This window comes from Oncorhynchus gorbuscha, linkage group LG14 (assembly GCF_021184085.1).
Source record: "Oncorhynchus gorbuscha isolate QuinsamMale2020 ecotype Even-year linkage group LG14, OgorEven_v1.0, whole genome shotgun sequence".
NCBI lineage: Eukaryota > Metazoa > Chordata > Actinopteri > Salmoniformes > Salmonidae > Oncorhynchus > Oncorhynchus gorbuscha.
Window position 1 is genome coordinate 78,599,591 of NC_060186.1, and position 16,240 is coordinate 78,615,830.

The 16,240-nt window shown below is 41.8% G+C and overlaps 2 protein-coding genes across 2 annotated transcripts in view; one reads left to right on the forward strand and one right to left on the reverse strand.

The window, feature by feature from the left end:
* Nucleotides 1-305: 305 nt before the first annotated feature.
* Nucleotides 306-12,010, forward strand: LOC123995576 (prospero homeobox protein 1-like). Its single transcript, XM_046299207.1, has 4 exons — nucleotides 306-1,910; nucleotides 5,203-5,304; nucleotides 6,664-6,858; nucleotides 11,406-12,010. The coding sequence occupies exons 1-4, from the start codon at nucleotides 306-308 to the stop codon at nucleotides 11,571-11,573; spliced, it is 2,070 nt and encodes a 689-aa protein (XP_046155163.1). The 3' UTR covers nucleotides 11,574-12,010.
* A 2,964-nt stretch (nucleotides 12,011-14,974) lies between these two features.
* The window catches only part of ylpm1 (YLP motif containing 1), a 56,295-nt gene continuing 55,029 nt past the window's right edge, over nucleotides 14,975-16,240 (reverse strand). The window contains exon 24 of the mRNA XM_046299208.1: nucleotides 14,975-15,768. The gene's annotated coding sequence lies outside the window, so the exon portion shown is untranslated. The remainder of the gene's footprint in view (nucleotides 15,769-16,240) is intronic.

Genomic DNA, 16,240 nt, shown 5'->3' on the forward strand with positions numbered 1-16,240 from the left:
TTGTCTGGTAGATTTGACTTCACAAAACGTATAACTTTCAAAGAGCTGTTAACGGACAAAATACAGTATTGAATAGATATTACCAATTGCAAAATTGATTTATTAATAAATACTATAGCCGATCTTCTAAATATAGTTTTATCATTAAAATTATATGTTTTCTGGGGGAAATAACTTTACATTTTGCCATATTGCTGGTTTTCCATGAACAATATTGTTTTCCTTTAAGATTTCTGTAGAACTGTGTCTAATTTCTAAAACCATTTGTTAAGATAAAGTACATTTGTCTTTATTTTGCATGAAGCATGAACCCAAGCCTTCTGGACCACAGCATGCATAATTTCCCCAGCAGCACCTACCCAGAGGACAGAGCAGAGCATCCTCCCTCCTTTCTACACGACAACACATACAACTCGTCCACCCCTCCATCCTCCTCTCGCTCAAGCGGAGGATCCCTTATCTCTATGCTCCTACAGAAAACCGTTGAGAGTGAACAGACCCTCCAGGAGAGCTCTGCTGCATATTACAACCCCGAGGCGCATATTTCCTTCTCTGCCTTGATGAGCCCTAGACTGGTGGATCATCACAGCAGCACTTCTTCCAAGAGCAGCAGCACCACCATGGAGCCTCTGTCTCCAGCCAGCCAGGCATCCACCGGGGCCAGCCCCAATGGAGCCGGGTGGAACCAGGACTGGACCCTGGAGCTGGGGGATAGACGTCAGGCAAAGCGTGCCAGAGTAGAGAACATCATCAGAGGCATAGCAGTCTCTCCTCCCAGTCCCAGTGTTCATTGTACACATGGAGAAACCACTCCTTCCAATGACCTTCAGAGTGAGACAATGGAAAACAAACAGGAGAGCAAAAGGAAACAGAGGGTGCCGCAGCACCAGGACCTCCTGAGGACGGGGGGCGCTAGCGGAAAGAGTACGGACGAAGGCCATAACCTGAAGAAGCAGCTTCAGACCATGCAGAGGCTCCTGGGTCAACTCCAGGCCAGGTTCATCCAGATCTACGAGTATCAGACTGAGTCTCAGGAGGACGTCAGGGATGGGACGTTTTCAACAGGTGCGATGGAGGACGACCACCAAAGTACTTGGAACAAAGGATACCCGGAGGCAGAGGTGTTTATGGACCCTTACAGTGAGTTTAACAATGGAGGGCCTTTAGATAGAGGTCATCTGGGGTGGAAGAATCACAAGCAAACTGACTACATCCACTCAAACCCAGACAAAGAAGACAAACTCCTAGCAGATATTCTCAAGTATGAGCTCTCCAGAGCCGTAAACTCAAGCGTTGACTCTATTTTCAAAAACATATCACATACAATATTCAAGGCACCACAGCTACACATCAAGGATGGGGGAATGGCGGAAACAGACGATGAGCCCGTGTTCCTCAGCTCTCATGAGCCAACGTCATCATCCACCCACGTAGACAGCATGTCACGACTCCCCCCGTGTTCCAAGAGTGGTATGGCCCAACAACTACCAGAGATTCAAACCGAGGCTCTATCTCTGGTTGTTCAAAAGCCTGCTTCAATGACTCGCCCATGTTCTCTAAACCTGACATTGACAAGGCCTCTCCTCCTATACAACCACCCCACTGATCTACAGGAAGACCACCAAGTACTGGATAACCTGAAACACAGCGGTTTCCATCACGATACCTTCGGAGGGCTCCCGTGTAGACCTACTACCGTGGGTCTACCTACCCCAGAGATGGTTGACTTATTGTGGGATCCGGTCAAAGTGAAGTCCAAGGTGACCTCCAGGCCACCCAGGAGTCCACAGGTTCACCACCCCACAGCCACAGGGCATAATATGTTTCTGGACAGTCTCGGTCTCCCTCACGTTAAGATGGAGTATGGTAGCTTTCAGAGTATGGTGAAGAGGACCTCATATGTGCTGAATGTATCCTTTGAAAATAGTATTTTATTTACATTTTGGTGTTTTATCACATTATTCAGACAGTAAGGAAATGAGATGGGGAGACACAGGAAGTAGGAGAAACAGAACCCCGGTCTCTGTCAGTGGTGGAAAAAAAGTACCCAATTATCATATTTGAGTAAAAAGTATAGATACCCTTTAATAGAAAGTTACTCAAGTAAAAGTGGAAGTCACCCAGTAAAATACTACTTGAGTAAAAGTCTAAAAGTATTTGGTTCTAAATATCAAAAGTATAAATAATTACAAATGACGTGTATTAAGCAAAGCAGACGGTACAGTTTTCTTGTTTTTAAAAATGTACGGATAGCAATGGGCACTACAACATCATTTACAAAAGATGCATTTGTGTTTAGCAAGTCCGCCAGATCAGAAGCAGTAGGGATGACCAGGGATGTTCTCTGTTTAGTGAGTCCTCCAGATCAGAGGCAGTAGGGATCACCAGGGATGTTCTCTTGATAAGTGTGTGAATTAAACCATTTTCCTGTCCTGTGAAGCATTCAAAATGTAACAAATACTTTTGGGTGCCAGGGAAAATGTAGACAGTAAAAAAGGATATCATTTTCTTTAGGAATGTAGTGAAGTAAAAGTTGCCCCAAAATATAAATAGTAAAGTCAAGTACAGATACTTAAGTAGTACTTTAAAGTATTTTCTACACCACTGGTATCCGGTGGTGTAAAAAGTATTTGTGACGTGCCAGGAAGTGTCACCACGACACCACGGCTCTGCACCAATATTTTACTAAAGAATACTACTATATACTTTTCATTGATTTAGTCAATCTGTAATATGTTGTGGTCAATCAATGACGATCTGTATTTTTAATTTCCACCAAATTATAGATTCTTTGGTTGGCTTTCTTTAGAGGCAATTGGCTTAACGGTAGGATGAGTCATATCCACAATACTGTGCCTAAGAAAGATTGCCTTTCTTTGAGGTTTTCGCTAAGTGTCTCATAATAACCTTTCTCTGCACCACATGGATAGTCTATAAACGGAAAAAATAAATAAATTTAGTTTTCTTCTCTATCCGGGAGAACGATATCTATGAGGCTTGGGAGAGCATTAGTAGCTGTGGAAGGCTGCACTTCAAGGAGAATTTACCCTTTGATCTTGTGATCTCTACTCCGAAAGGAAATTGCTTCTACTGTCTGAGTGTCGTCTAATGATTACAGGACAGAGAAAAACATTGATGTAAAAAATAAAATCTGTCTTTGAAAGTAATTGTCGGGACTCAGACACAGAAGCTTGTTTTCAAACGGTATAAATATTGAAGTGGGGAGTGTAGAAACACAGTGAAACCTATTGACGTGAAAAGAAAAAAGGAGTAGACGTTATTTTCTTTAGGAATACTATGCATTTTCTCCCGTTCATATTATTCTGATGTATGGAATGACTTGAGTAGTGTATCTGTTTAGCTCTATAACCTGACCTGTAGGAGGGTCTGACCACACACCATCTGTATCTGTTTAGCTACATAACCTGACCTGTAGGAGGGTCTGACCATACACCATCTGTATCTGTTTAGCTACATAACCTGACCTGTAGGAGGGTCTGACCACACACCATCTGTATCTGTTTAGCTACATAACCTGACCTGTAGGAGGGTCTGACCACACACCATCTGTATCTGTTTAGCTACATAACCTGACCTGTAGGAGGGTCTGACCATACACCATCTGTATCTGTTTAGCTCCATAACCTGAATATACAGTACCTGTCAACAAAGTTTGGACACACCTACTCATTCCAGGGTTTTCTTTCTCTTTTGTACATTGAAATAACACATATGGAGTCATGTAGTAACCAAAAAAAGTGTTAAACAAATCTTAGATTTGAGGTTCTACAAAGTAGCCACCCTTTGCCTTGATGACAGCTTTGCACACTCTTGGTATTCTCTCAATCAGCTTCATGAGGTCGTCACCTGGAATGCATTTGAATTAACAGGTGTGCCTTGTTAAAAAGTACATTTGTGGAATTTATTTCCTTCTTGATGCATTTGAGCCAATCAGTTGTGTTGTGACAAGGTAGGGGTGGTATACAGAAGATAACCCTATTTGGTAAAAGACCTAGTCCATTTTATGGCACAAACAGCTCAAATAAGCAAAGAGAAATGACAGTCCATCATTAATTTAAGAGATGAAGGTCCGTCAATCGATAAAATTTAAAGAACTTTGAAAGTTTCTTCAATTGCAGTCGCAACAACCATCAAGCGCTATGATGAAACTGTCTCTCATGAGGACCTCCACAGGAAAGGAAGACCCAGAGTTACCTCGGCTGCAGAGGATAAGTTCGTTAAAGTTAACTGCACATCAGATTGCAGCCCAAATAAATGCTTCACAGAGTTCAAGTAACAGACACATCTCAACATCAACTTTTCAGAGGAGACTGCGTGAATCAGGCATTCATGGTCGAATTGCTGCATAGAAACAACTACTAAAGGACACCAATAAGAAGAAGAGACTTGCTTGGGCCAAGAAACATGAGCAATGGACAATAGACCGGTGGAACTCTGTCCTTTGGTCTGATGAGTCCAAATGGGAGATTTTTGGTTCCAACTGCTGTTTCTGTGAGACGCAGAGTAGGTGCGGTGGTTCCCCCCGTAAAGCATGGAGGTGGTGGTGTGACGGTGTTTTGCTGGTGACACTCTCAGTGATTAATTTAGAATCCAAGGCACACTTAACCAGCATGGCTACCACAGCATTCTGCAGTGATATGCCATCCATCTGGTTTGCGCTTAGTGGGACTATCATTTGTTTTTCAACAGGACAATGACCCAACACACCTCCAGGCTGTGTAAGGGCTATTTGACCAAGAAGCAGAGTGATGGAGTGCTGCATCAGATAACCTGGCCTCCACAATCACCCAACCTCAACCCAATTGAAATGGTTTCGGATGAGTTGGACCGCAGAGTGAAGGAAAAGCAGCCAACAAGTGCTCAGCATATGTGGGAACTCCATCAAGACGGTTGGAAAAGCATTCCAGGTGAAACTGGTTGAGAGAATGCCAAAAGTGTGCAAAGCTGTCATCAAGGCAAAGGGTAACTACTTTGAAGAATCTCAAATATAACGTATTTTAATTTGTTTAACACTTTTTTGGTTACTACATGATTCCATACATGTTATTTCAGTGTTGATGTCTTCACTATTATTCTATGTAGAAAAACCCTGGAATGAGTAGGTGTCTCCAAACTTTTGACTGGTAGGTGGGTCTGACCACACAACATCTAAATTTGTTAGCTCCATAACCTGACCTGTAGGAGGGTCTGACCACACACCACCTGAAGAAAGCCAAGTTGATGTTCTTCTATACTCGCTACCCTAGCTCCAACGTGCTCACAGCCTTTTTCTCCGATATCCAGGTAATGAAATACACTACATGGCCAAAAGTATGTGGACACCTGCTCATCCAACATCTCATTCCAAATTCATGGACATTAATATGGAGTTGCCCCCCCCCCCTTGCTGCTATAACAGCCTCCACTCTTCTGAAAATGATTTCCATTAGGATGTTGGAACATTGGTCTGGCTTGCAGTCGGCATTCCCATTCATCCCAAAGGTGTTCAATGGGGTTGAGGTCACGGCTCTGTGCAGGCCAGTCAAGTTCTTCCACATCGATCTCATGGCGTAGCCATGCTGAAACGGGAATGGGCCTTCCCCAAACTGTTGCCACAAAGTTGGAAGCACAGATTTGTCTACAATGTCATTGTATGCTGTAGCGTTAAGATTTCCCTTCACTGGAACTAATGGGCCTACCTCGAACCATGAAAAACTTTACAGTTGGCACTATGCATTCGGGCAGGTAGCGTTCTCCTGGCATTCGCCAAACCCAGATTCGTCCGTCGGACTGCCAGATGGTGAAGTGTCTGGTGATCTTAGGCTTGCGTGCGGCTGCTCGGCCATGGAAACCCGATTCACGAAGCTCCCGATGTTGCTTCCAGAGGCGGTTTGGAACTCGGTAGTGAGTGCTGCAACCGAGGACATGAGCAACATGCTTCAGCACTCGGTGATCCTGTTCTGTGAGCTTGTGTGGTCTACCACTTCGCGGCTGATCCGTTGTTGCTCCTAGACGTTTCCACTTCACAATAACAGCACTTACAGTTGGCTCTAGCAGGGCAGAATTTGATGAACTGACATTTTTAACATTTATTTTTAGAAAGGTGGCATCCTATGACGGTACCACGTTGAAAGTCACTGAGCTCTTCAGTAAGGCCATTCTACTGCCAATGTTTGTCTATGGAGATTGCATGGCTATGTGCTCGATTTTTATACACCTGTCAGCTTCGGGTGTGGCTGAAATAACCGAATCCACTAATTTGAAGGGGTGTCCACATGTTTTTGTATATATAGTGTATACAGATTTAAATGTGTTATAAATGGCGTGTTATATATCGAGACATATGAATGAATGACCTTTACCAGTGTTACAAGTCCTGGTAGAGCGAATACCTGAAATGTTGAGATAGAATACCCCAATTGAAAACAAATCACTGCACACATAACTGTGGGCAATTTGCTTTATTCAAAATAGTTCATACATGATTTATTGACATATTTACAAAGAATGCAGAAACAGTTGGATGAACAAAATTCTCACACTAAAAACAACTAAATTAAACCTACGTCAAAGTGAAATAACCCAGACATAACTATCACTCATTTTAAAATAACTTATAATGTACTTACCCAAATGGTTTTGTTTCTTTGTGTTCCCATACAGCTCACTCGGTGTATCATGTCCCAGCTGATTAAATGGTTCAGTAACTTCAGAGAGTTCTACTATATTCAGATGGAGAAGTTTGCCCGCCAGGCCCGCGTGAAGGGAGTTAACAGTGTGAGGGATGTAGCAGTGAGGAGAGACTCGGAGCTCTTCAGAGCCCTCAACATGCATTACAACAAGGCCAATGACTTTCAGGTACTGTAAATCTCCGTATTCGTAAAAAAAAAAAAATCGTACGACCATCCTGATCTCACGAGCCTCCATTCTGTTTAGCTAGTTGCGGATTCACACAGATTGAATTCATTGTACTGCTCATGACTTCATCCCTTACGTCTCCATTGTGTTCAGCTGGATTCCTGTACAGACAGTCAATCTGATCCAAAGATAAGATGGTATGCACAATACATGGTTTATATGTGGTCAGCATGTACAACAGGTATGTATGTTCTAAGCACAGATATATATATATATATATATTAAAAAAAGCTTTAAATCTGTACACGTCTACAAAGATCAATTCAAGTATGGTGAGTTGAAAACAAACAAAACGCTTTAAAAATGGGTCAAAGGTCAATAGGCCAGACAGATATAAAACCTGATAGTTCAGAGGGGTGGAATTGATTACATTTGATGTTGGTTATTCTGTCTGATGTCATAATGGGGAACAGAATATGAGTTTTATTCATAAATCAACAGAATCAACTGTTTATTCTACTCTGACCCCCCCCCCTTCCTGGACACCACACACACAACTAACATTTTGGCTGGATCCCAGGGTCAGCTGCATTGCAATACTCCTAGAACTATTTTTGAGGTTTAAATGCCTTGTTCAAGGGAACAACGGCAGGAGATTTTAAACCTGTTGCCAGTTCCTTTTGACTTCTTTCCCTGGACCTGGATTCAAACCAAGCCTGCTACCGGCCTGCTTACTTACCCAAGCATTGTGATCTTGCCAAACGACATCACAAACGACTACAAATGACAAGACAAAGAAAAGACTGACAGTTCAAAAGCATGTATAACTTACCATCAACACGTCCGCCAACCAGGTGACAAAATTACTTTGTATAACAGAAAACGTGCCATTTTATCAAGCATGACAGTGTCAAAGGCTTTTTTTTAGTACACTAAAACTCAAACTAAAAATAATCATAAAAAAAAAACTATTTCATAAACTAAAGTAAAAATAATTAAAGAAACTTGTTTGAAAAACTAAAACTATTATCTTTAAAAACAACCAAAATAAAAACCGACATGAATATGTTCAGTTTTAGTCTTTTTTTTTTTGTAGGGGGGGGTCAAAGGTTCAAGGGTCAAAATCAAAGGGCTTTTCAAACTATTTTCTAATGTGGTTTACAAGCTTGAGAATCCAAGAGGGTAAACACTTCCAGGAGAATGTGATGTTTCAAACAGACTTAACTTGTGCATCACTATGTATCACTAGCTAACAGGGAACAAATCCACTACTTTCTCTACCTAAAACACTTAAAACTAAATCATATAAAATCAAAATATAAATGTTTTTATAAAACTCAAACTACAGTCGTGGGCAAACGTTTTGAAAATGACACAAGTATTAATTTCCACAAAGTTTGCTGCTTCAGTGTCTTTAGATATTTTTGTCAGATGTTATTATGCAATACTTAAATATAATTACAAGCATTTCATAAGTGTCAAAGGCTTTTATTGACAATTACATGAAGTTGATGCAAAGAGTCAATATTTGCAGTGTTGACCCTTCTCTTTCAACACCTCTGCAATCCGCCCTGGCATGCTGTCAATTAACTTCTGGGCCACATCCTGACTGATGGCAGCCCATTCTTGCATAATCAATGCATGTCTGTCAAAATTTGTGGGGTTTTGTTTGTCCACCCGCCTCTTGAGGATTGACCACAAGTTCTCAATGGGATTAAGGTCAGGGAAGTTTCCTGGCCATGGACCCAAAATATCAATGTTTTGTTCCCCGAGCCACTTTCACTTTTGCCTTATGGCAAGGTACTCCATCATGCTGGAAAAGGTATTGTTCGTCACCAAACTGTTCCTGGATAGTTGGGAGAAGTTGCTCTTGGAGGATGTGTTGGTACCATTCTTTATTCATGGCTGTGTTCTTAGGCAAAATTGTGAGTGAGCCCAGTCCCTTGGCTGAGAAGCAACCCCACACATGAATGGTCTCAGGATGCTTTACTGTTGGCATGACCCAGGACTGATGGTAGCGCTCACCTTGTCTTCTCCGGACAAGCTTTTTTCCCGGATGCCACAAACAATCGGAAAGGGGATTCAGAGAAAAATGACTTTACCTCAGTCCTCAGCAGTCCAATCTCTGTACCGTTTGCAGAATATCAGTCTGTCCCTGATGTTTTTCCTGGAGATATATGCCATTTAGCAGACGCTTTTATCCAAAGCGACTTACAGTCATGTGTGCATACATTCTACGTATGGGTGGTCCCGGGGATCGAACCCACTACCCTGGCGTTACAAGCGCCATGCTCTACCAACTGAGCTACAGATGGACCACTTTGCTTCTTTGCTGCCCTTCTTGACACCAGGCCAACCTCCAAAAGTCTTCACCTCACTGTGCGTGCAGATGCACGCACACCTGCCTGCTGCCATTCCTGAGCAAGCTCTGTACTGGTGGTGCCCCGATTCCACAGCTGAATCAGCTTTAAGAGATGGTCCTGGCGCTTGCTGGACTTTCTTGGGTGCCCTGAAGCCTTCTTCACAAAAATTGAACCGCTCTCCTTGAAGTTCTTGATGATCCGATAAATGGTTGATTTAGGTGCAATCTTACTGGCAGCAATATCCTTGCCTGTGAAGCCCTTTTTGTGCAAGGCAATGATGACGGCACGTGTTTCCTTGCAGGTAACCATGGTTGACAGAGGAAGAACAATGATTCCAAGCACCACCCTCCTTTTGAAGCTTACAGTCTGTTATTCAAACTCAATCAGCATGACAGAGTGATCACCAGCCTTGTCCTCGTCAACACTAACACCTGTGTTAACGAGAGAATCACTGACATGATGTCAGCTGGTCCTTTTGTGGCATCGCTGAAATGCAGTGGAAATGTTTTTTTGGGGATTCAGTTCATTTGCATGGCAAAGAGGGACTTTGCAATTAATCTGATCACTCTTCACAACATTCTGGAGTATATGCAAATTGCTATCATACAAACTGAGGGAGCAGACTTTGTGAACATTTATATTTGTGTCATTCTCAAAACTTTTGGCCACGACTGTGCACTGAACACAAATATAAACATGTAAAGTGTTGGTCCAATGTTTAATTAATGGAAATAAAATATTCCAGAAATGGTCCATATGCACAAAGTTTCTCTCAAATTTTTGCACAATTGTGTTTTCATCCCTGTTAGTGAGCATTTCTCCTTTGCCAAGATAATCCATCCACCTGACAGGTTTGGCATATCAAGAAGCTGATTAAACAGCATGATCATTACACAGATGCACCTTGTGCTGGGGACAGTAAAAGGCCACTCTAAAATGTGCAGTTGTATCACACAACACAATGCCACAGATGTCTCAAGTTAAGGGAGCGTGCAATTGGCATGCCGACTGCAGGAATATCCCCCAGAGCTGTTGCCAGAGAATTGCATGTTCATTTCTCTACCATAAGCTGCCTCCAATGGCATTTTAGAGAATTTGGCCAACCAAGCACCTCCACATCCAGCTTCTTCACCTGCGGGATCGTCTGAGACTAGCCACTCGGACAGCTGATGAAAGAGTGGGTTTGCGCAACCAAAGAATTTCTGCACAAAATGTCAGAAACGTCTCCGGGAAGCTCATCTAGGTGCTTTTCGTCCTCACCAGGGTCTTGACCTGACTGCAGTTTGGCGTCGTAACCGACGATGGCCACCGGTACGCTGGAGAAGTGTGGTCTTCATGGATGAATCCCAGTTTCAACTGTACCGGGAAGATGGCAGACAGAGTGTGGCGTCGTGTGGGTGAGCGGTTTGCCGATGTCAACGTTGTGAACAGAGTGCCCCATGGTGGCGGTGGGGTTATGGTATGGGGCAGGCATAAGCTACGAACAATTAACACAATTGCATTTTGTCGATGGCCACTATGAATGCACACAGATACCGTGACGAGATCCTGAGGCTCATTGTAGTGCCATTCATCTGCCGCCATCAACTCATGTTTCAGCATGATAATGTACGGCCCCATGTCACAAGGATCTGTTACACAATTCCTGGAGGCTCAAACTGTCCCAGTTCTTCCATGGCCTGCATACTCAGACATGTCACCCATTGAGCATGTTTGGGATGCTCTGGATCGAGCAACTTCGCACCACCATTGAAGAGGAGTGGGACAACATTCCACAGTCAACAGCCTGATCAACTCTTATGTGAAGGAGATGTGTCGCGCTGCATGAGAAAAATGCTGGTCACACCATATACTGACTGGTTGTCTGATCCACGCCACAATAGTTTTGTTAAGGTATCAGTGACCAACAGATGGACATGTTTATTCCCAGTCAATGTGAAATCCATAGATTAGGGCTAAATGAATGTCTTACTGTTAACCGATTTCCATATGAGCTGTAACTCAGATGGCCATTCTTTGCCTCTATAGCTCTGTCTATACATTCGAGCGGTTACATTTCTCCACACCCATCAGTTTTTTATTTTATTAAAAAAAAATGTTTTAAACCAAAATGGTGGCGGCTTGTTTTTGAATTGCAGATTGTCCATTTACATATATCTTACAGGTTGTGCCTTTAATCTACAGGTTCCTGACAGGTTCCTTGAAGTGGCTGAGATCACACTACAGGAGTTTTACATCTCCATCTCCCTGGCCAGAGACTCAGACCCATCCTGGAAGAAAGCCATCTATAAGGTCATCAGTAAACTGGACAGTGACGTCCCGGCTGAATTCAAAGCCCCCCTCACACCATAGAAAGAGACAGACGGGAGGCTGCCTTATTTAAAAACAAAGTGTATTTTCCTGCATGGGCCATGTATTGAATCGAAGCCATGCTAAAAGTACAACAGCAGGACAGGGTACCCGGTGTTTCAATATATGGTCAATGTGGAAGGTTCTGTAAATCGTTTTTTGGAAAAACAGTGTAAAGTAAAAAAGCATTGTTAACCCCATTTCTCATTCAGAGGTCCGTCGTGTGAAATGTGCGGCTGTACAGTAGAGCTATGTCACAGCTGCGTTTTTATATTCACAGTAGGAGGATTGTAGAGCAAATTGCAATGTAGTTTCAATAAAATAAAAATAAATGTATACAATTTTGATTGATATTGAGGCGTTGCTGTAGAATCTATTATTAAAACCATGTTGGCGCATGTACATTATACACACAACTATAGAGAGAAGTGGATGCTAATATCAGTCAGTCACTCCACCTATCAGAGGGCTGAGTACTAACTTGCTGTAGAATCTATTATTAAAACCATGTTTGGCGCATGTGAATTAAAGTTGTATTTTTGCTACATCAGATCAATCTAGCAATAATACAAGATACCTTCATTTAGAATTTTTCCAGTGTGCGTCAATTACGAAGGCAGTTTCAGGCATGTTAGTGAATGGGAGGACGACGTCATTGCATTACATAATCTAAACATGTTTTAAAGTTTCAAGAGACCACTGATGGTTTCTAAACTGTTGTAAAAAACAACAACTGGACAGACAAAAGCAAACAAACACAATCCGCACAAGTACAAAATCCTTTAATATACAATAGGTGCAAGTCAGCATGCGTCTCATTCTACGAGCCTGGTGTGATCAGAACAGTGAAACCTGTATAACGTGTCAAACCTAAACTCACGTAACATTGACGTCACCCCATATTCAATACCAGAAAAGGAGGAGACGGCCAGCACACTTGACTATAACAACATTCTTTTAGCCGACGTACTTCAAAACTAGTTTACATCACATCGCTCCTTTTATCATATCAATATACTCACCTTGACGTCTCTGCTAAAAGTTCCAGCATGTCTCACAGGAAGAGGAAAAGAAGGCAAAATCAAAAGCTCCATATTGGATATTTCAATCAGACAACAGGTGTGACCTCAAAACATGGCTTGTGGGTTTGTCTTCATATATCCCGGGAATATTAGTTGATTCGCCCACCAGTGGTGCTGCAGTGTTCTGTTGAGTGCATCTCCAGGAAATCACAGAGTCGTAGTGTAACGCCTCTCTCTAGAGCTGCCCGCAGTAGTGCCTCTCTCGAGAGCTGCCCGCAGTAGTGCCTCTCTCGAGAGCTGCCCGCAGTAGTGCTCTAGAGCTCTAGAGACTCTGTCTAGAGCTGCCCGCAGTAGTGCCTCTCTCGAGAGCTGCCCGCAGTAGTGCCTCTCTCGAGAGCTGCCCGCAGTAGTGACTCTCTCTAGAGCTGCCCGCAGTAGAGACTCTGTCTAGAGCTGCCCGCAGTAGTGCCTCTCTCTAGAGCTGCCCTCAGTAGTGACTCTCTCTAGAGCTGCCTGCAGTAGTGACTCTCTCTAGAGCTGCCTGCAGTAGTGACTCTCTCTAGAGCTGCCCGCAGTAGTGACTCTCTCTAGAGCTGCCTGCAGTAGTGACTCTCTCTAGAGCTGCCTGCAGTAGTGACTCTCTCTAGAGCTGCCTGTAGTAGTGACTGACTCCCGAGTGGTGCAGCGGTCTAAGGCACTGCTAGAGGCGTCACTACAGACACCCTGGTTCGAATCCAAGCTGTATCACAACCGGCCATGATTGTCCCATAGGGCGGAGCACAATTGGCCCAGTGTCGTCCGCGTTTGGCCGGTATAGGCCGTCATCGTAAATAATCAAATAATACTAAATTGAGCTGCCTGCAGTACTGACTAGAGCTGCCTACAGTACTGACTCTAGAGCTGCCTGCAGTACTGACTAGAGCTGCCTACAGTACTGACTCTAGAGCTGCCTGCAGTACTGACTCTAGAGTCTACAGTACTGACTCTAGAGCTGGAACTTTCTACTGAAATTGGACTGACTTTTGCAGTACTGACAGAATGAGTCTCAGTACTGACTCAGTGGAACTTTCTAAATTGGATGTTTTGCACAGAATGATCATTATTAGGCAAATAATAATAATAATAATAACAATAATGCTAATAATAATAAGGGCCTCAAAGAAAATAATGGTCTGGTGGATTAGAAATGCCTGGTCCGCTCCTGCCAGAACCATATGGTTTATTTACAGAATGCCCATTCACAACTACACTAGAGGATATATATATATATATATATATATATATATATATATATATATATATTATATTCTATATATATTATATTCTATATATATTCTCTCAGATTGTCATGATTGATCATATTCACTTAGACTGCAGCATAATCCAGATTGTATGTTTCTGAATTTGTCAATCTGGATTATAGCGGTGCAGTCAGCATTTATTTCAGTCAAATTAGCAAAAGGAGGGGATGTCATGTTACGAAAATAATAATAATACAAATTGAGGCAAATATGGGCTGGTAAAGTTTGCCATTGCTAATGAGATCGTACTGTGAAAAAGACAGGTGACCATTGTTGGCTCAGTTGTTTTGGCTTGCATGCCATACCTATAGGGCATCTTTGTACAGAAAACAAAACCCTAAGGAACATGGCATTTGCTTCAGTTAGCAAGTTGATAGTGTAGTGAATTGACCTTTACTATAATCTTGATATTTTGTTTGTTTTACACGTAAAGGATGCTGTGTCACTGTGTCATCATTAAAACAGCACAAATATATATATATATATATACACACACATATATACATATATATACACACACATATATACATATATATACACACACATATATACATATATATACACACACATATATATACACACACATATATACACATATATACACACACACATATATACATATATATACACACACATATATACATATATATACACACACATATATACATATATATACACACACATATATACATATATACACACACACATATATACATATATATACACACACACATATATACATATATACACACACACACACACACACACACACACACACACACACACACACACACACACACACACACACACACACACACACACACACACACACACACACACACACACACACACACACACACACACACACACACACACATATATACAGTCAATTCAGTTTTGGATTTGTTGGAAGAAACAGTGAATGCCAACTTTTCCTTAACATCAAACGTTCAGGAGTTTACGAGAATGCAACGTGAACGTTTAAATAGAATTAAATATGAGAAAGTGATACTGTGTGTGTGGTTTGATTTGAGCACTGAAAACTAATTTAATTTAATCTTACCCCCCAGACACACACATACATTGAGGCAAAGGGTCAGTCACAATGCATCCTCCCTGTAGCGGTTTGAGAGCCAAGTGCCTTGCTCAAGGGCACAATGGCAGCCAGTGGCGAAGAGGCCAGCAGCCCTACGGTTGTTAGTTCAGCTCCCACTTCATCGCCTGGCTCAGGGCTTGAACCAAGAACCTTCCGGCTACTGTTGTACCACCACTTTGGCTTATATACCTCTTGTAAATGCAGTAGGACCTCACAGACACAAACACATTTGCAATGAAGGTTGTTTGAAATATTGAAATGATTTGAAACTTTGAAATATATTTCTTAAAAAAAAAACACCACAAAAAATTGGTTTTTGTATCTTTTGAGGTTGTACTGTATGTGGTTGCCATGAAAACAGACATCACAGAAGACTCCATGGCGTAGCCCACATGACCACACACATGAGACTCTCCTGGTTGTTTTGTGTGTGAAACGTTTATTGTTTCCTCAGTTTATTTAATAAAATAAGCAACAGTGCTAACATACAGGAAGACATTACAGTATAAAATGAGAAGCGAAGCTCAAGATAAACTGGTGCATGAATTTTACCATCGAAAAGAGGAAGGGAAAAACAACTAAAAAAAAAATACTCAAATTGAAGATCAAGAATTATAATTTTGTAAAGTTTTTTTTTTTTAAACGCAAGATAAATCTTTTCTGTATTCTAATAATGGAATAAACAACTATGGATCTCCTAAAAGTCAACAGGTAGAATGTGTAGTCTTCATGACTTTGTTTTTCAAGAAACGGGTTAAGCATATTCACAGTCTGCAGACCTAGAGGAAGGAAGAAAACTGATTGAAAAATATGCGACAAAGATATATATATATATAAAGATATATATATGGAAAAAAGGGGGGAAATCTATCATTTCCATCCAATGAACTTTTCAGTTAACTGATCTTACAAGAACATGCTATGCCTTCCTTTGACAAAGATAATAGACAAATTAAAACAGTGCTTTTCTGTTTACCCAACAGAGTAGTTACATTGGTGCTTTCACATAGAACCGGGTTTACCCCCCCCCCCGAATTACATTCAGCCATGGGCTGGTTTTATCTTTGAGCGGATGGTCAACAGCTTTAGTATGAGGAAAAACAGAATTATTTTAAACCTTGATTACATTGGGATACGATCACATACAGAGCCTTCAGAAAGTATTCACACAACTTGACCTTATCCACATAAAAACAGTATTCACACACCTTGACCTTATCCACATAAAAACAGTATTCACACACCTTGACC

Coding starts and splice junctions, on each gene's coding strand:
- LOC123995576 (XM_046299207.1), top strand. CDS start 306: ATGAACCCAAGCCTTCTGGACCACAGCATGCATAATTTCCCCAGCAGC. Junction 1,911..5,202: donor GGACCTCATATGTGCTGAAT/GTATCCTTTGAA, acceptor CCTGACCTGTAG/GAGGGTCTGACCACACACCA. Junction 6,859..11,405: donor ACAAGGCCAATGACTTTCAG/GTACTGTAAATC, acceptor TTTAATCTACAG/GTTCCTGACAGGTTCCTTGA.